The sequence below is a fragment of the Ctenopharyngodon idella genome, chromosome 20 (assembly GCF_019924925.1).
Source record: "Ctenopharyngodon idella isolate HZGC_01 chromosome 20, HZGC01, whole genome shotgun sequence".
Classification (NCBI taxonomy): domain Eukaryota; kingdom Metazoa; phylum Chordata; class Actinopteri; order Cypriniformes; family Xenocyprididae; genus Ctenopharyngodon; species Ctenopharyngodon idella.
In genome coordinates this window covers 8,429,171-8,448,639 of record NC_067239.1, presented here as the reverse complement: position 1 = coordinate 8,448,639, position 19,469 = coordinate 8,429,171, and the positions used below count along the sequence as shown (strand labels likewise).

At 36.5% G+C, this 19,469-nt stretch overlaps 1 protein-coding gene across 2 annotated transcripts in view; it reads left to right on the top strand.

Moving 5' to 3' along the window:
• enpp1 (ectonucleotide pyrophosphatase/phosphodiesterase 1) overlaps window positions 1-16,306 on the top strand; it is an 83,923-nt gene extending 67,617 nt beyond the window's left edge. For both annotated transcript variants that reach the window (XM_051875080.1, XM_051875082.1), the window contains 4 exons: window positions 1,237-1,311; window positions 9,448-9,580; window positions 10,384-10,528; window positions 15,365-16,306. In XM_051875080.1, coding sequence (XP_051731040.1) covers window positions 1,237-1,311; window positions 9,448-9,580; window positions 10,384-10,528; window positions 15,365-15,517 — 506 coding nt within the window. In that variant the 3' untranslated portion in view covers window positions 15,518-16,306. The remainder of the gene's footprint in view (window positions 1-1,236; window positions 1,312-9,447; window positions 9,581-10,383; window positions 10,529-15,364) is intronic.
• The last annotated feature ends 3,163 nt before the right edge of the window (window positions 16,307-19,469 follow it).

Sequence of the window (19,469 nt, the reverse complement as noted above, 5' to 3'; positions counted from 1 at the left end):
TAAAGAGCATTAATTAGAACTAAACAAGGGTAGGCTATACAACACCAGATTAAGAGTAAAGACCGTCCCAATTAAACAACGTCCCATTGCTTTCACTCACTTACTTTACTTTCCGATGCAATCTCCAGTCTTAGATCAAATTAAGTTTTTTAAATGAAGGAATACTTCCAGAGTTGATCATACAAAAATCAGTCACATCATCCAGGTTTAAGGTTATAGCGTACAATGACTATACAAAAATGGGAGATTAATAAACTGAAACAATAAAAACATACGCGATCGCCTCGTTTAGATAATGTTGCACAGTTAAATTGGAAAAAAAGAAACACAATGCATCATGTAAGTCTACATAAACTGTTTTGAAGATTGAAGTTTAAAAGAAGTTTAATTTCTTGTCAAAACTGCGTCTGTTCATTATTTTCTGACAGCCACGTGGAGAGACTGGGTGGGGAGTTATATGACGTCGCCCTCTGAATGTAGATATGATGGCTGGATCGCGTTTACATTACACTGAGATCCGATCACAATGCGTCCTCGACTACCTCCGAACCAAGACATGTTGATCGGATAACATTCCGATCACAAACATGTTTACACTCGTCTTTTAAATGCGTATGTATGTGGACAACATCCAGATACAGGTCGCATGTTAATGCCAAGTGTAAACGCAGCCAATGACTGAATAAACAGGGCTTAAATAGGGTGAGCTAACAAGGCTAATGAGACACAGCTGAAGACAATCATGGATGAGACCGGTCAGTGAGTTATGGGAAATGTAGTCCTTGAGGGAATGACAATAGTCTGGGTTGGAGTGCCCTCTGGTGGCTATCAAAGGCACTCCAGCTGGTGATTGTGACAATTATCAATGTTGAAAACAGCTGTGCTGCTTAATATTTTAGTGGAACTGGTGATGCATTTTTTTACAGGATTCTTTGATGAATAAAACATTCAAAAGAACAGCATTTATTTGAAATTGAACCTCTTTTGTAACAATGTAACAGTGTTTACTGTTACTTTTGATCAATTTAATGCATCCTTGCTGAATAAAAGTATTAATATCTTTCAAAACTAAAATCTTACTGACCCCAAACTTTTGCATGGCAGTGTATAGTTTAGTGGTCATTGTACAAAAATGTTTAACTTCTCAGTTCTGCAATTTGGCTAATCAAATTCAAGTATCTAATAAGCGAGCTGTTGTGTCTACTGTACTAATAGCTGATTATCTTTCTTCCTCAGACTTCAGCCCTACAGGAACTGAGCCAGACTCCTTAATTACAAGCAACATGGTGCCCATGTTTCCAGCTTTCAAAGGTAAGCTGTGTTTTATATTCAGCTTATAGCAAAACGCACAGTCAGACTACAAGGAAACAGTACCTGATAGCTGGGCTCTGTTTCCTGTTTGCTTAGTATTTTCTATTTTGTGATATGTTATGTACACTTGCAATTTGCATGTTTGTTCTGGCAAGAACTGCATGGAGTCATGGTCTTTCTTCTGACTGCCCATGTGAATATTTCTAAAATATTTGCTGTTGTGCACTTTAAAAGTAAATCAAAGGTTTTTTGGCATGCTGGAATAAGTCCAAATTCTACTGTTAGTGACCCCTGTCATCATTATCTATTTATTATTTTTCTGCCAAAATACTGTAATTTGATTGGACGCACATAAACAAAGAAATATGGGTCTGGAGTGTCATTGTCAATAATCATCAAAAAATGAACTTTAAATTCAGAATGGCTGCCAGATGGCAATAAACATGTTGCCTATTTTACTCAAACAGCTATAATTCTTCATTCCAACTTGTAAAGTAAGAACTACCAACTTTCTATTTGGAAAAGTGTAATGGAATGAGACTAGAAGCCAGAAAAAGTCATGCAGAAATCATCCATAACAACATAAAAGATTTTGCCCAACATGATGGCACCTGTTACACTTTTGAATGACTTTTACTTTAAGCAAATAAAATACCTCAATAAGTCAAAGCTCCTACATTACAAGATAGTAAAAAGCATGGGTGTAAAACATGATCTATACAGTGCTGTAAAAAGTATGCCAGTCTACTAAATGTATCTGTTATTATAAAAACACCTTTGAACTAAATTAGACTTTTGAAAAGCTGTGTTTTTATATATATATATTTAATGAAGATATGCAACACTTCCTGAAAAGGTAAATGCTGCTCAGTTAAAGCTGTTCTATGATTAGAATCAGTTGATTACAGCTGAATTGAGGCCAGAAAAGAGTCTCACAGGAGCGGGTGACCTAGGAATATTTAAAACTGCATCCAGCATGCAGTTTTCTCAGCATAATTTTGTTGCATTGCTATCAGAGACAAAAATGGGCTTGATAAGAGAACCAAGGCAGAGATGCTGTTTTCTGTTTGTTTGGGCCTGTAGATAAACATAACACTGGCTTCTCAGTGATATTTCATATACAGTATCTCACAGAAGTGAGTACATTCCTCACATTTTTGTAAATATTTTATTATATCTTTTCATGTGACAACACTGAGGAAATGACACTTTGATACAATGTAAAGTAGTGAGTGTACAGCTTGTATAACAGTGTACATTTGCTGTCCCCTCAAACTCTAACTCTAAATAACTCAACACACAGCCATTAATGCCACAAAAGTGAGTACACGCTTAAGTGAAAATGTCCAAATTGGGCCCAAAGTGTCAATATTTTGTGTGGCCACCATTATTTTCCAGCACTGCCTTAACCCTCTTGGGCATGGAGTTCACCAGAGCTTCACAGGTTACCACTGGAGTCCTCTTCCACTCCTCCATGACGACATCACGGAGCTGGTGGATGTTAGAGACCTTGCGCTCCTCCACCTTCCGTTTGAGGATGCTCCACAGATGCTCAATAGGGTTTAGGTCTGGAGACAGTCTTTAGCAAGGCAGTGGTCGTCTTGGAGGTGTGTTTGGGGTCGTTATCATGTTGGAATACTGCCCTGCGGCCCAGTCTCCGAAGGGAGGGGATCATGCTCTGCTTCAGTATGTCACAGTACATGTTGGCATTCATGGTTCCCTCAATGAACTGTAGCTCCCCAGTGCCGGCAGCACTCATGCAGCCCCAGACCATGACACTCCCACCACCATGCTTGACTGTAGGCAAGACACACTTGTCTTTGTACTCCTCACCTGGTTGCCGCCACACACGTTTGACACCATCTGAACCAAATAAGTTTATCTTGGTCTCATCAGACCACAGGACATGGTTCCAGTAATCCATGTCATTAGTCTGCTTGTCTTCAGCAAACTGTTTGTGGGCTTTCTTGTGCATCATCTTTAGAAGAGGCTTCCTTCTGGGACGACAGCCATGCAGACCAATTTGATGCAGTGTGCGGCGTATGGTCTGAGCACTGACAGGCTGACCCCCCACCCCTTCAACCTCTGCAGCAATGCTGGCAGCACTCATACGTCTATTTCCCAAACACAACCTCTGGATATGACGCTGATAACACCAAATTTAACACACCTGCTTCCCATTCACACCTGAAACCTTGTAACATTAACGAGTCACATGACACCAGGGAAAGAAAATGGCTAATTGGGCCCAATTTGGACATTTTCACTTAGGGGTGTACTTACTTTTGTGGCCAGCGGTTTAGACATTAATCGCTGTGTGTTGAGTTATTTTGAGGGGACAGCAAATTTACACTGTTATACAAGCTGTACACTCTATACTTTACATTGTAGCAAAGTGTCATTTCTTCAGTGTTGTCACATGAAAAGATATAATAAAATATTTACAAAAATGTGAGGGGTGTACTCACTTCTGTGAGATACTGTATGATCTTATATTTAATATGTGTTTATAATTTTAGTATTATTATTATTATTTTAGTATAATTGATATTATCATTTGTTAACATTTTGAATTTGATTTTATTTTTGTATTTTGTGATTTAATTTTTAATTTTACATTTAGTTCATTTTAGTAATTCTGTTGTTTTTTTGTCTGTTGTATTAGTTTTTTAATGTCTATAGTTTTTTGTTTGTTTGTTTGTTTTTATCAAGTTTTAGTTTATAGTGTTAGTTTATTTAGTTTTAGTTATTTTAGTAGGCTACTTCAACTTAAAATACCCAAAAATGAGAAATGATACCTTGGCAACTAGCCGAAATAAATAAAGTTTAAGTTTTTTATAGTTCATTTCATTTCATTTTATTTTAGTTAAGTTTATTTTATTTCAAGTAAAGACATTTTTATAGTTTTAGTTTTATTTTGAGTTCACAATAACTATGTTATTTGAATACTATGTTAATATAGAATTTACAAAACAAACTGTAAATAAAAATAGCATAAAAATAGAAAATTGTTAATAATGCTATAGAGCAACATTTTATTGTTCTAGTTATATTCCATTATATATATATATATATATATATATATATATATATATATATATATATATATACACACACATACATTATATACTGCATATATATATATATATATATATATATATATATATATATATATACAGGTGCTGGTCATATAATTAGAATATCATGAAAAAGTTCATTTTTTTTATTGTAAATTATTTTTAAAAGTGAAACTTTCATATATTCTAGATTCCCTACATGTAAAGTAAAACATTTCAAAAGTTTTTTTTTTTTAAATTTTGATGATTAGAGCGTACAGCTCATGAAAGTCCAAAATCCAGTATCTCAAAATATTAGAATATTTCCTAAGATCAATCAAAAAATGGATTTGCTAAACAGAAAAGTTCAAGTTCTTTAAAGTATGTTCATTTGTGCACTCAATACTTGGTCGGCAGCACATATTACAGCAAATGACTTGCTCCTAGCACAAATTACTGCATCAGTGAAGTGTGTCCTGGAAGTGATCAGCCTGTGGCACTGCTGAGGCACTATTGAGCCTTCAGATCATCTGTATATTGTTGGATCGACTGTTTCTCATCTTTCTCTTGAAAATATCCCATAGATTCAGGTCAGGCATGTTGGCTGGCCAATAAAGCACAGTAATATCATGGTCAGCAAACCACTTGGAAGTGGTTTTTGCACTGTGGGCAGGTGCTAAAGTCCTGCTGGAAAAGGAAATCAGCATCTCCATAAAGCTTGTCAGCAGATGGAAGCATAAAGTGCTCCAAAATCTCCTGGAAGATGGCTGCATTGACTTTGCACTTGATAAAACACAATGGACCAACACCAGCAGACATCACGGCCCCCCCAAATCATTACTGACTTCAGAAACTTCACACTAGACTTCAAGCAGCTTGGATTCTGTGCCTCTCCAGTCTTCCTTCAGACTCGGGGACCATGATTTCAACATGAAATGCAAAATTTACTTTTATCTGAAAAGAGGACTTTCGACCACTGTTCACTGTCCAGTTCTTTTTCTCCTTAGCCCAGGTAAGATGCTTCTGACATTGTTTCTGTTTCAGAAGTGGCTTGGTAGTCCTTTTCCTGAAGATGTCTGAGTGTGGTGACTCTTGATGCGCTGACTCCGGCTTCATTCTACTCATTGTGAAGCTCTCCCAAGTGTTTGAATCGGCTTTACTTGACAGTATTCTCAAGCTTGCGGTCATCCCTGTTGCTTGTGCACCTTTGCCTACCCAATTTCTTCCTTCCAGTCAACTTTGCATTTAATATGCTTTGATATTTCACTCTGTAAACAGCCACCCCATTCAGTAATGACCTTCTGTGACTTATTCTCTTTGTGGAGGGTGTCAATGATTGTCTCCTGGACCATTGCCAATTCAGCAGTCTTCCCCATTAGTGTGGTTTCAAAGAACAAGAGATACCCAGAATTTATACTGTAGGGATGGTCATTTAATGAAACTCAAATGTAAATATTCTAATATTTTGAGATACTGGATTTTGGACTTTCATTAGCTGTACGCTCTAATCAACAAATTTAAAAAAAAAAACTTTTGAAATGTTTTACTTTACATGTAGGGAATCTAGAATATATGAAAGTTTCATTTTTTAAAATAAATTACAATAAAAAAAATGAACTTTTTCATGATATTCTAATTATATGACCAGCACCTGTATATAATTTCTTTCTTTTTTTTTTTCAAAACAAGAACAGACCTGCGGCTCATAATTGCTCCACAACCCTCTAGCTGATATCCAGATCCCACATACCTCCATTTCCACCTTGGAAATGTTCCTGTTTAATTGGATACCTTTCTGTACCAGGATCATCTGTTTGAGTGGATCTGTAGACACATTTAAAATGGGCTTCTCAGTGATATGTCAGTAAAATTCCAGTAGCTATCTGTATTTATAGACAGTATTGAGTTACTTACGCAATATGCCATTCAGACCTGTAAACCAAATTAATTGATGTTTTGCTTTAACCTCAGAGTCTCATCAGTGGTAATTGCAACACCTGTGTATGGTAAACGCTTTCTTCATTCTGTGTTGTGCAAGTGTTTAGATCAGAGTGAAGATTACCAATTTCATTCCTCCACTAACTCACCCCAACCCCATGACTTTCATGTAGAATTCATGTAGAATTATCTGTATTCCATTAGAAGTCATTTTTCTGATAGACTAATTAGTATTGATGTATTTTAGTGCATCTACAGAGTCATAATGTAAAAATGAACATCAGAATGTGTTTGTGGTTTGAAATTTTAAGTGCACCAGTACATAGGCATATTATTCAAAAGAACCCAACTAAACATGGTTCATTAAGATTCTTTTTTTCTCCCATTCCTTTGTGGTTCTTTTGCAGTAACTTGTTTGGTTTCAGTCAAGTAAAATGCTTCAAAAGAACTTGTTTGGTTTCAGTCAGTTAAAATGCTTCATTTGTTCCTTGCTGAAGTTAGAAACATATCAGGATTATTAAAGGGGTCATGACATGAGAAATCAAAAGCCGCTTTTCCACGGTCGGGCCAATCAGTTTTAAGAATGGTAAGGAATGGTTTTACTAAAGCTTGGTACGGCACGATTACAAACCACTCTCGAACTCTGCTGAACTGTGCTTATAGACTTAGGGCAGTTGTGGCCTAATGGTTAGAGAGTCGGATTTGTAACCCGAAGGTCGCAAGTTTGAGTCTCAGTACCAGCAAGAAATATAAGTGGAGGGAGTGAATGAACATTCTCATTACCCACAACTGAGGTGCCTAACCCCCAATCGGTCCCCGGGCGCCACAGAAAAAAATGGCTGCCCAATGCTCCAGGTGTCTGTTCACAGTGTGTGTTCAATACTCACTGCTGTGTGTGTGTGTGTGTGTGTGTGTGTGTGTGCGTGGGTGAAATGCAGAGCACAAATTCCGAGTATGTGACACCATACTTGGCTACATGTCACTTCAGATTAGAATGCGTGAAGTGATGTCACCACTCAGGATTGGTCACTTGTCTGTTGCCTGGCTGCAGTTTCTCCATAGCTGGCTATATTTTAGCGAAGTTAATGCTAATAATAATAATAAAATTTAACACGGCCCCTGTTTACATCTCATATCATCTGTAAACTCTTGCGTTACCAAGGAAATGACTGACACATTTGTATTTACACAGAGCTCTGTAATCAGCCCCACAGTGGAAAATGAAAGCAAATCTATACCAGCTGGGCAGGATCTGCACGGAATGGCATGAGAACGGTTTGGTCCAATGTTGGAAAAGAGGATAAATTTGCCTTGATCTTTTGACATATAGGAGGTCTTTGTACCATTAAAACATCCTGCAGTTTCCATATCTTAAAATGTCCTCCTGATTATAAACAAAATATTTATTAATCAAGCTCCAAAAACTGCTCGTTTGGATACTACGGGATCTGTGACGTCACATAGGCAAATACATTTGCATATGACTGCCTCTAGAGCAAGACATCGACGAACAGTTATACAGTATCTCACAGAAGTGAGTACACCCCTCACATTTTTGTAAATATTTTATTATATCTTTTCATGTGACAACACTGAAGAAATGACGCTTTGCTACAATGTAAAGTAGTGAGTGTACAGCTTGTATAACAGTGTAAATTTGCTGTCCCCTCAAAATAACTCAACACACAGCCATTGATGTCTAAACCGTTGGCCACAAAAGTGAGAACACCCCTAAGTGAAAATCTCCAAATTGGGCCCAATTAGCCATTTTCTCTCCCCGGTCTCATGTGACTCGTTAGTGTTACAAGGTCTCAGGTGTGAATGGGTAGCAGGTGTGTTAAATTTGGTGTTATCACTCTCACTCTCTCATACTGGTCACTGGAAGTTCAACATGGCACCTGATGGCAAAGAACTCTCTGAGGATCTGAAAAAAAAAGAATTGTTGCTCTACATAAAGATGGCGTAGGCTATAAGAAGATTGCCAAGACCCTGAAACTGAGCTGCAGCACGGTGGCCAAGACCATACAGCGGTTTAACAGGACAGGTTCCACTCAGAACAGGCCTCGCCATGGTCGACCAAAGAAGTTGAGTGCACATGCTCAGCGTCATATCCAGAGGTTGTGTTTGGGAAATAGACGTATGAGTGCTGCCAGCATTGCTGCAGAGGTTGAAGGGGTGGGGGGTCAGCCTGTCAGTGCTCAGACCATACGCTTACGCTTTTCACTTAGGGGTGTACTCACTTTTGTGGCCAGCGGTTTAGACATTAATGGCTGTGTGTTGAGTTATTTTGAGGGGACAGCAAATTTACACTGTTATACAAGCTGTACACTCACTACTTTACATTGTAGCAAAGTGTCATTTCTTCAGTGTTGTCACATGAAAATATATAATAAAATATTTACAAAAATGTGAGGGGTGTACTCACTTCTGTGAGATACTGTATATCATTGCACCATAGGCCACGCCCACTGGCGTTCAGTTGCTTAATGACTGACATTTGCCTACACTGGATGTGAGTGTTGTGTCAAAAGGAAAATAACCCATTGTAATCACTGATCCTGGATCGGGTCGTAGGATTATATGTTTGTTCGGAGCATTTCGTTTTGTAAACGAGGCACAGTGTAATGGAGAGTTTGCAAAGAAACTGTTGTTGAAAGATGAAGTAGCCAACTGTATTGGATCTGACAGCAGCTGCATCACAAACCGTTAGTAAATGATTTAATAATGCTTTGTCTGCAATTGACTGTTTTAAATGATGGATGTTTTCAAAATGCTTACTCGCGTACAATAGTGAGTTGGCTTTGATACTGTTTCCTATGCAGTGACGTTAGCCAATCACAACAGTGGCCATTTACTGACAAGCCTTAAAGAAGCTGCCACTTAAAAACCCTTTAAAAATGGATCATTTCAGACAGAGGGTCAGAATCAAGGTTGAAAAAAATCATTTTTTCGCATATATATATTAGCAAAAAACTTTATAAGTGAACCTAAAGGAACATATTAAAATAATAATTTAAAAAAATCATGTCATGATTCCTTTAAGCATGTCATATCATTTCCATGGTTTCTTGTCACATAAACCCCATACTTTCATGTTTGTTCATTGTGTCACTGTTGTTCATGTCTAATGTCTTTGTAACAGATATTTGGAATCACTTCCACAATGTTCTGCTGGTGAAGTATTCACAAGAGCTGAATGGTGTAAACGTTGTGAGCGGACCAATATTCGATAACGACTTTGATGGGAATTATGACTTCTTGAACAAGAGATCCCCGTAAGTTTGCAAAATGAACCATTACTGATGGAGTGTGAAAGATCTGTTAGCTGAACAGAGTACACAAAAACATCCTAGCACTTTCACAAACAAAAATACAGTAATACTGATTTCTATTTGAATATAGTTTAAAATTTAATTATTTCTGTGATCAAAGCTGAATTTTCAGCAGCATTACTCCAGTCTTCAGTGTCACATGATCTTTCAGAAATCAGTCTAATATGCTGATTTGCTGCTCAAGAAACATTTCTTATTATTATTGATTTGGATTTGAGTCACTGCGTAATATTTTTGTGAAAACCATGATATATTTTTCAGGGTTCTTTGATGAATAAAAAGTTTATTTATTTATTTATTTATTTATTTGTAACATTATAAATGTCTTTACTTCCACTTTTAATAAACTTATCCCCCTTGAATAAAAGTATTAATTTCTTTTAAACTTTTTAAGCGGTAGTGTATAATTATTTTAGATTTATCTTTTCCTAAATGACACGTAAAAACAACAAACTGTGGTTGGTCACTTCACATGGTCTCTTCCTGTCTAAGTGAGCAATGCTTGGCCAGAATAAGATGCAAAGTGGACCCGACTTTATGCTTCAAGTCAAAAATCTGGTTATATGTGATGAGAAATATTTTATTAGGCCTAGTACACCACTGGCAACACTGGCAACAGGACTTAGACCTGAAGCATTTGTTTCCTTATTGGTACCTCACAAACAGCTCATACTGCCCACTGGTGGCCAGATGTTTATTTCAAACTGAATTCCTCCCTTATTCAGATGATTCTCTTGTTCTTTCAGGAATGGGCCGCCCATCCCTACACATTTCTTTGTGATTCTTACAAGTTGTAAGAACTCGTCCCTTCCTATGCGACAGTGTGATGGCCCTCTAGATGCTGTGTCTTTCATTCTTCCTCATCGACCTGATCGTCTGGAAACATGTCATGTATGTAATTAGCCATTCATGATCTAAACCACACTGACCATAAGATTGTATTAAGGAAGTAGTTGAGTAACTTGCTTGTTAGGTAACTTTTTAACTGTATTGCATGTTGTGTAAGTGAACCTGAGACACTCAAGAGTAATTTTAATATTCACTAGACTAATGTAAAACATTATGGGATCATGTAGCATTCATTCATACAACTAGGAGTTTAAAAAAAAGGAATAAGCAGATAATTGCCATAATGTTATCAGGATACTAGCTGTAGTGAACAGTGATGTCTTATGATCATTGCAACTGACAGTTTTGGAGAGCTTAAAGTAATAACTACTACTATTAAGTAACTACTAATTTTGACTACATTTGTCAGCAGTAGTTTTTACCATTTCACTCAGACTGAAGTAGCCTGCTAGTGTACTTTACATGTGTGCGAGGATCTGCTAGTGTCTGCGTGACGTAAAAATCGGGGTGTACGTAGAGGCTCTTTGCGGACATCCGCGTGCATCCCATTTTTTGTGACCGCGCATACTTGTCACTGGGCTACAAAAGCACCAACTGCGCATGCGCTGGAAAAACAACAACTGTGTGAAGAAATCTTTCGCTACAAGCACCTGTACAATCCATCGTTAAAACAATATAAAGACAGCCAAATGTGCAATAATAATGATGTGCAATAATCCATGTTTGTTTACTGATTAAACCGATCTACTGCGCATGTGTGGAACTGTACATGGAGAGCGGACCCCAGCATACACTTTCAGTAGTATAAATACAAATAGTCCGCGTCCGTGCTGTCCGCAGCTGTCCGTGTACGTGTCCAAACTGGAGTATAACGCTGCATTCACACGGGGCGTCGGCGTTAACGCTTCTCATTTACTTTGAATGGGTGACGTCATGCATTGCCGAACTGAATTGTGGGTATGGAGTGAATATTGTGCCATAATTAAACAAACAAATCCAGCATTTTGCAAACAAACACGATCTGCTTTGCAAAGGAACACTAGACTCACAAACAAACAGAAAGTGATGTGCAAATACAAAGGTCAGTTTGAGCGAGGAGGAGTAACAAATAAATGTATTATAAATGAGCCTACATCATATTTCACAAATAAATACAAACCATACTACAAATGGCATGTAACCTTTGAACAAATACCAAATCTAGTGCATACATATGCATACCTGTCTGTTACGATTGTAAGACACTTGCCTTTTTATGAGATCTCTTTTTTTTTTATGAGATCTCTTTTATGAGATTTTCTCACAAATGTGTGCAGGCAGATTTTCTCACAAATGCAGTTGAGCAACTTCCTCTTCCAAAACAACAGATGGCACTTTGCTATGGGTCAATTTACGCTAGTCTCCGTGAGAAGCCCTGAAACATGCGTTTATAATAATAATAATAATACATTTTATGGTAACACTTTACAATAAGGTTCATTAGTTAAACATTAGTTAATGTATTAACTAACATGAACTAACCATGAGCAATACATTTGTTACTGTATTTACTAATCTTCGTTAATGTTAGTTAATGAAAATACAGTTGTTCATTGTTTGTTCATGTTAGTTCACAGTGCATTAACTAATGTTAACAAGATTTTAATAATGTATTAGTAAATGTTGAAATTAACATTAACAAAGATTAATAAATGCTGTATAAGTGCAGTTCATTATTAGTTCATGTTAACTATTGTAGATAACTAATGTTAACTAATGAACCTTATTGTAAGTGTTACCAATTTTATTTTAAAGCGCCTTTAAAAGTTGAATCTCAAAGCGCTTTACAAGAACATACAAATAAAATACAATAGAATAGGGGAAATAAAAGATAGAAACATACATCAAAACACATTTAAAGACATATATAGTTCTATATAAAACAAAATAATCACGTACAGCCTGAAAAAATAAGTTTACAAGGAGTTTACAGCTGACGAAAATGAGCGGTGAACAGGTGAGTATGATGATTTCTGAAGGATCATGAGACACTGAAGACTAGAGTAATGATGCTGAAAATTCAGCTCTGATCACAGGAATAAATTACATTTTGAAATATACAACAGAAACCACTTCATTTAAATTGTAATATTTCACAGTATTACTGTTTTTACTGTATTTTTGATCAAATAAATACAGCCTTGGTGAGATTAAGAGACTACTTTCAAAAACATTAAAAAAACATAAAAATATGTTTAAATGAAAATGAAAAGAGGCAGATTGGTGTTTTATAACATGTTGCTAGCGGTTATACATACAGAGATAACTGGAGTTGCCAGAGTGAGCCGAGTGATGTTATCAAGATTGCTGCTGTTGCATTTTGCAGATAATTCAGAATTACCAAACTTTGCATTCTTGGTATTGAAAAACACCCAATTCACCTGTTCACCGCTCATTTTCGTCAGCTGTAAACTCCTTGTAAACTTATTCAGGCTGTACGTGATTATTTTGTGTTATATATAACTATATATGTCTTTAAATGTGTTTTGATGTAAGTTTCTATCTTTTATTTCCCCTATTCCATTGTATTTTATTTGTATGTTCTTGTAAAGTGCTTTGAGATGCAACTTTTAAAGGCGCTATAAAATAAAATTTGTTATTATTATTATTATTATTATAAACGCATGTTTCAGCGCTTCTCACGGGAGACTAGCGTAAATTGACCCATAGCAAAGCGCCATCTGCTGTTATGGAAGAGGAAGTTGCTCAACTGCATTTGTGAGAAAATCAAGCTGAGAGATCTCATAAAAAGGCAAGTGTCTTACAATCGTGACAGGTGTGCATATGTATGCACTAGATTTGGTGTTTGTTCAAAGGTTACATGCCATTTGTAGGATGGTTTGTATTTATTTGTGAAATATGATGTAGGCTCATTTATTTATATTTGTAAAATAATACATTTATTTGCACATCACTTTTGTTTGTTTGATTCGAGTTTTCCTTTGCAAAGCAGATCGTGTTTGTTTGCAAAATGCTGGATTTGTTTGTTTAATTATGGCACAATATTCACTCCATATGTGGGTTCCGTCGCATCGTTTCACTCGCGTTGCTCGCAGCAGAAGTTGAAGATTTCTCAACTTTTCAAGCGCCAACGCAGCCAATCAGATCACAGACGCTAGCCAATTGTGTCGGAAAGTAATGTAATTGGCTGTTGTACTATGACGGTCGCGTCAACTCAAGCTTCAGACACACCCTCAGTCAAGCTTTGATGCCGACGACCCATGTGAATGCAGCATAACCGAGGCTTTATTCATTTCACTTTTGGTGCGAAAGGGCCTTTACGTTTGCCAAAAATATAAAAGTTTTTTTTTGTTATTGAAACAAACAAACAAGCAGATGAGAAAAAGTAACGCAAAAGTAATGTAACGCATTACTTTCCGTAAAAAGTAACTTACGCAATTAGTTACTTTTTTAGGATATAATGAAATATTGTAATGCTTTACTTAAAAGTAACTTTCCCCAACACAGCTGGTAACTGATAAGTGTAAAATCAACATGTAATTTTACTGTAATTTTATGTAGCAGAATTGTTACCATTTAAATTTACAACCTGGTCGTCCTTTTAGTTGATTTGAAACCATGAATGAAAATATGAATAGCAGTTTTTATCTGCTGCAGTACCCTTGTGAAAAAGAAGTAGTGTGCTTAAATGGTTAGTTCACCGAAAAATGAAAATTCTGTCATTTATTATTCACCCTCATGTCGTTCCACACCCGTAAGACCTTCATTCATCTTCAGAACACAAATTAAGATATTTTTGATGAAATCCGAGAGGTATATGACTCATCCATAGGCAGCAATATAATCAACACTGTCAAGGTCGAGAAAGGTTCTAAAGACATTGTTAAAACAGTCGACGTGACTGCAGTGGTTCAACCTTAATTTTATAAAGCGACAAGAATACTTTTTGTGCGCAAAAATAATTACTTTATTAAACAATATCTTCTCTTCTGTGTCATTCTCATACATTGTTTATGTCCAGCGCTTCCAGGTTCTACGCCAGAACGCCGGCTCAGGATTGGCCGGCTCCTGCATCAGCATCACACGCATGTGTCGTGATGCTCACGTGTGCAGCTTTGGCCAATACTGAGGCAGCATTCGGACGTAAACTCGGAAGCCTTCACAGTGCTTACTGCGTTAACTGCGTAAGGATAATGATAGGGAAGAGAAGAGATTGTTGAATAAAGTCGTTATTTTTGTTTTGTTTTTGCGCACAAAAAGTATTCTCGTCGCTTCATGAAATTAAGGTTGAACCACTGCAGTCACGTTGACTGTTTTAACAATGTCTTTAGTACCTATCTGGACTTTGAAAGTGGTGATTAGATTGCTGTCTATGGATGAGTCAGATACCTCCCTGGATTTCATCAAAAATATCTTAATTTGTGTTCTTAAGATGAACGAAAATGACGCTTGTCAGTACATTCGTCAGTGCACTTTAACCATATTACAAAGACAATAGAAGTACTATGAAAATACCAATAAAGATGTACTTAAGTCTTACTTAAGTGGGTCAAAAAGCACTCTTAAGCATTTAATATAAATCTAAACTATAATTCAATTAAGGATGCAACTACATTATGTGTCTGAAAACATTACACTCAGTTCACAGTTAAGTATATTCTTTGAAAGTGTATTAACTCTGTAATAAGTACTCTTAAAAGTATGCTAAAGTGTACTTCTTTTTCACAAGTGTAAGCATAATATGGAAAAAAGTATATTAAAAAAAGAAAAATTCAGGAGATTAATCAAATACAGCTAAGGATTTCTCTCTCATATCTCATTATGCATTTATTTTTTACACTTACTTTTTTTGTTTTACTTCCTTTTTTACTTCCCCAGAATGGCACAGACTACTCATGGCTACAGGACTGGGTTCAGCTTCATGTGGCGCGAATCAGAGACATTGAGCTTCTGACAGGCTTGAGCTTTTATCATGACCGGATATCTGTTGCTGAAACGTTACAACTCAAGACCACACTCAAAACGTTTTAGGAACCTCATTTTGCTGCATCTGCAGGCCACATTCAGAATGGATTTTTTCAACATTAAAATGCAGCTGAGCTTTACCAGACTCTGAAACAAACACACAAGTTCATCCAGAGAGTCTTTCAACTCCTAAAATGAAAAAACAAAACCCTTTATGATCTCTGCTGTAATGAAATCTTTATTCTCAGAGGCGATCTATTTATATAATTGGAGAAGAGCTGACTGTACTAGAAACTGCCCAGCAATCTTAGAGTAACTAAAATTCTGTTTTTCAAAAAAAAAAAAAAAAGGACACATATGTTAGTGATTTGTGGTTAGAGTTGATTCTGCATTCAGCCAGTTCAAAAAAGAAAAAGTACCTAAAAAAAAGAAACCGTATCAAGAGGTTTGGAAAGCCAAACAGGAATCACTCTCAAAGTGTCACTTGCTATACATTGTTTTATTAAATTGTTCTACAACAAATGAAGCAAATGCTCTTTCCAGCAGTTTGTAACATGTCCAAGCTGATTCAAGATTTAATTACTCTAGTATAATAGTGGATTTTACTCCTCCTTCAGGTCAGAATGCATAATTACATCGACAAAAGAAGCAAAATGTATGTCACTGTGTATTATTTTCTGATGATTTAATTGATTCACTCTCTCAGGTCAGTTTTGATATTAATAAATCTGCATCAACATTCTTATTACATTTGTATGGTACTTTTGTTATTCAAGGTTTATGATGTGTAAGCAGCGATTAGCATGTTACATGTCTCATTTGGTGTATAATGATTAAATATTTAATATTTGTGTATGTATTTTGTTTGTGCAGTTTGTTATGTTTCAAGCGTCACTGTCAATATTATTCGCTTCAATAAGATTTGTATTACATTATGGACATATATTTATTATAAAATTACCTACTACCATTCATAAGTTAGTTATCAATAATTGTATTCAGCAAAGGTGCATTAAGTTGATCAGAAGTGACAGTAAAGACATTTATAATGTTACAAAATATTTCTATTTCAAATAAATGCTGTTCTTTTGAACTTCCCTTATGAAAAAGTAGTTTATTCAAGTGTGCTATTAGTATACTTCTTTTAAACTAAAAATAAGAAAGTATACTTTCAATCTACTTTTTATGTACTTCACAGAAGTATACTGTATGTGCATCTCAGAAATATACTTAAAATTGCACTTAAGTATACTTGACTTGTACTCACAGAAAAGTGTAAGTATACTTGTACTCAGTCTTTTGATCGAGATATACTTAAAAGTATAATTAAGTATTTTAAGTGTACTTGGCTTGTAGTTGTGTTTAATCATTTGCTTGAGTAGCCTTTTACAGTTTTTTTTTTTTTCAACTGCTTACACACAAAATCCTTCTTTGTCACACAGTTTCTGAAACCTGACACTCAAACACCAGAACCACAAACCAAATCTGCAAAGCCATACACTAATTCTTGGCCTTTTGCAAAACACAGCACACAATTCTCTATGTAATACACAACAATCTAACAGGAAGTATCTTGATTTCCTTTTTCAAACACAAACATTGTTTCTGTGCACATGGTTGATGTATTTCTTTTCTTTCATACTGTGTAATACTGTATTCACAACCACAAATGCTACAGTAAAAAAAAAAAAAGTTTGGTTTCAATCTTGCTTTCGCATTTACTGTGAGTTTTTCAACATCTCTCTGCCAGTTACTTTCAATCTTGTACAGAAATGTACATAGGAGCTCATGATAGAAGAGCGTCAGGTTTTGAATAACTGTGTGTGTATATGATATATCCCAAAATAGAATATTATGGCAAAGGTGTTTGCAACGTAAGACAAATGTTTGCTTTTGTGGTGTGCTTGTGATATTTTGAATACAGTGCTTCATTTTGCAAGAGATGTGAGGCATTTTGCATTTTGTGTGTGTAAAGTTTTGAAGAAAAGAGGTTGAAAAGCAGTTGGAAAAGCAGTTTTTTTTTTCCAGTTTTACACTGTTTACAAACTTGCATTGTTTGAAAATATTGATTTATAAAGAAAACAGATATGTTCATAATTCTGATCTGAATTTTTGTGTAGGCTAGTCCACTGGTAGTGTACATAGGAATTTACTTCAAGTCTGCTTTACACTTTCCCTGCCACTGACTGAATTTTCGAGAAGTGTATAGCTGCAAGCCTGGAGATCTCCAAATGGGGGTGGGAGCTCTAAAACAGGGCGTGGCTTCCTCCCATTGGCAGATAGGCACATGACACACATTTTTTTCCCCCAATCCAGTTCAGCGCAAACCCCGCCCTACAGCCGATTCTACAGTGCTGATTTCCTACAAAATGCTATGTTACAACAAATGCTAACCCCTAAACCTACCCTAACCCTAACCAGTAAAACTGACTGCATGCCGGGATTTGTGTGATAAAGAAAGTTGCATTTCAGGAGATAAGCAGTTAATAAGATTATGCAGTAACGCTTTAGATTACAGCCCAGAAAGTACTGCGTAATTACAAAGAATTTACAGCATAACTTTAGATAATTATAGTGTACCTATAAAGTAAGTACATGTAAGTAGGGGAACAATATGTAAAGTCTTGGGAATAAAGGGGTAACAACCAGGAAAATAACACATTATTTACTATACTGTAAGTATTTTAGAACTAAGGGGTACTTATACTATTATGATAGACAACAATCTTACATTTGGGAGCAATTTAGCGAGAAAGTGCACTGATTAAGTTGTTTCAAGGCAAGTAGAAAGAACTATTGCAATCTTTTTTAATACATGGGGAAATATACTTTTGTTTCATGTAGTTACAGGGTAAGCATGACATTGCGGGCTGTAAATTAAAGTGGTGCTTGTTACACTCTTGTTTCATGTAGTTACAGGGTAAGTAATAACCGCAAACAATCTGATATCACTTGGAAACCTTTATTTGAAAAACAACTTATTTCAAAACAGATTTACAGTTACAACACTTCTTATTTGTTTCCTTTGCTTGGCTTCCTTCCTGGACGTTGGTCGGAATCTGTTTTCACCCGACTGAACATGTTTAATCGTCGTTTGTTGGGTCGTGGAATGTGAACAGTGTGAACAGTTTTCCAACAAACGGCAACAAACTCTGACGTAATCTGACCTGGCCACGAACCGTTGCCATGACGATGAAGCAAGTCCCCTGCAAAAACAGCTGTTTGATCGCGCCCGCGCCTCACGCACACACAACAAAGCACTTTAAACGTGACATCGCAGCTTGTTCATTATAAAAAATAAAATACAGTTAAAAAAAACATATAAAAGGTACAATAGTCCGTAGTGCAATCCGTGCCATTCAGCAATAGCACTGCTCCACTTAACTGAAAGAGAGAGGTATAACCACCATGAGAGCAACGCAGATTTACCTTCAGTTTGTTTAGCTACATGGTTGTATTGGCCTATGGGTCACGTAAATAAAAAGGGTCGCGCTAAAAAAAAGTTTAAAAACCGGTGTATACCAACCGCAACGCAATAGAGAATGAGGAGTTATGTCACGATGTTTTCACTCCGCGTTGCATTTCGGGAAGGCGCCGCCATATTAGCAGGATACGCTATCCGTTGCTAGGTAACTTTTTCAGCGAGCCCGAGATAAAGAGCAACAGAGAGAGAGAGAGCAGATTAATCTAATAAATAAATTTTGCGATACAGCGCAGTTTTATGGGAATACATGGAGAAGGAGAAAGTGAAAGGAAAGGGGCTCTATCGGGGGAGACTAAATTACACCGCCAAAGCAGCGTCATTTAGAGAAAATGCTTGACTTTAAAAGCATCGACCCGTGCGACCTGCGAAAGACCCAGAAGCACCAACACCTGTCACATACCCTGACATCGTCAATTAACTGGTTTATATAGTATCAGTGCCTACACAATGCAAGAGTTCAGACCCTTTAAATCATTAGAAGCATATGAACAATTCTGCTGTGGCTGAATTACAAACCCACAAACCTGTAAAATG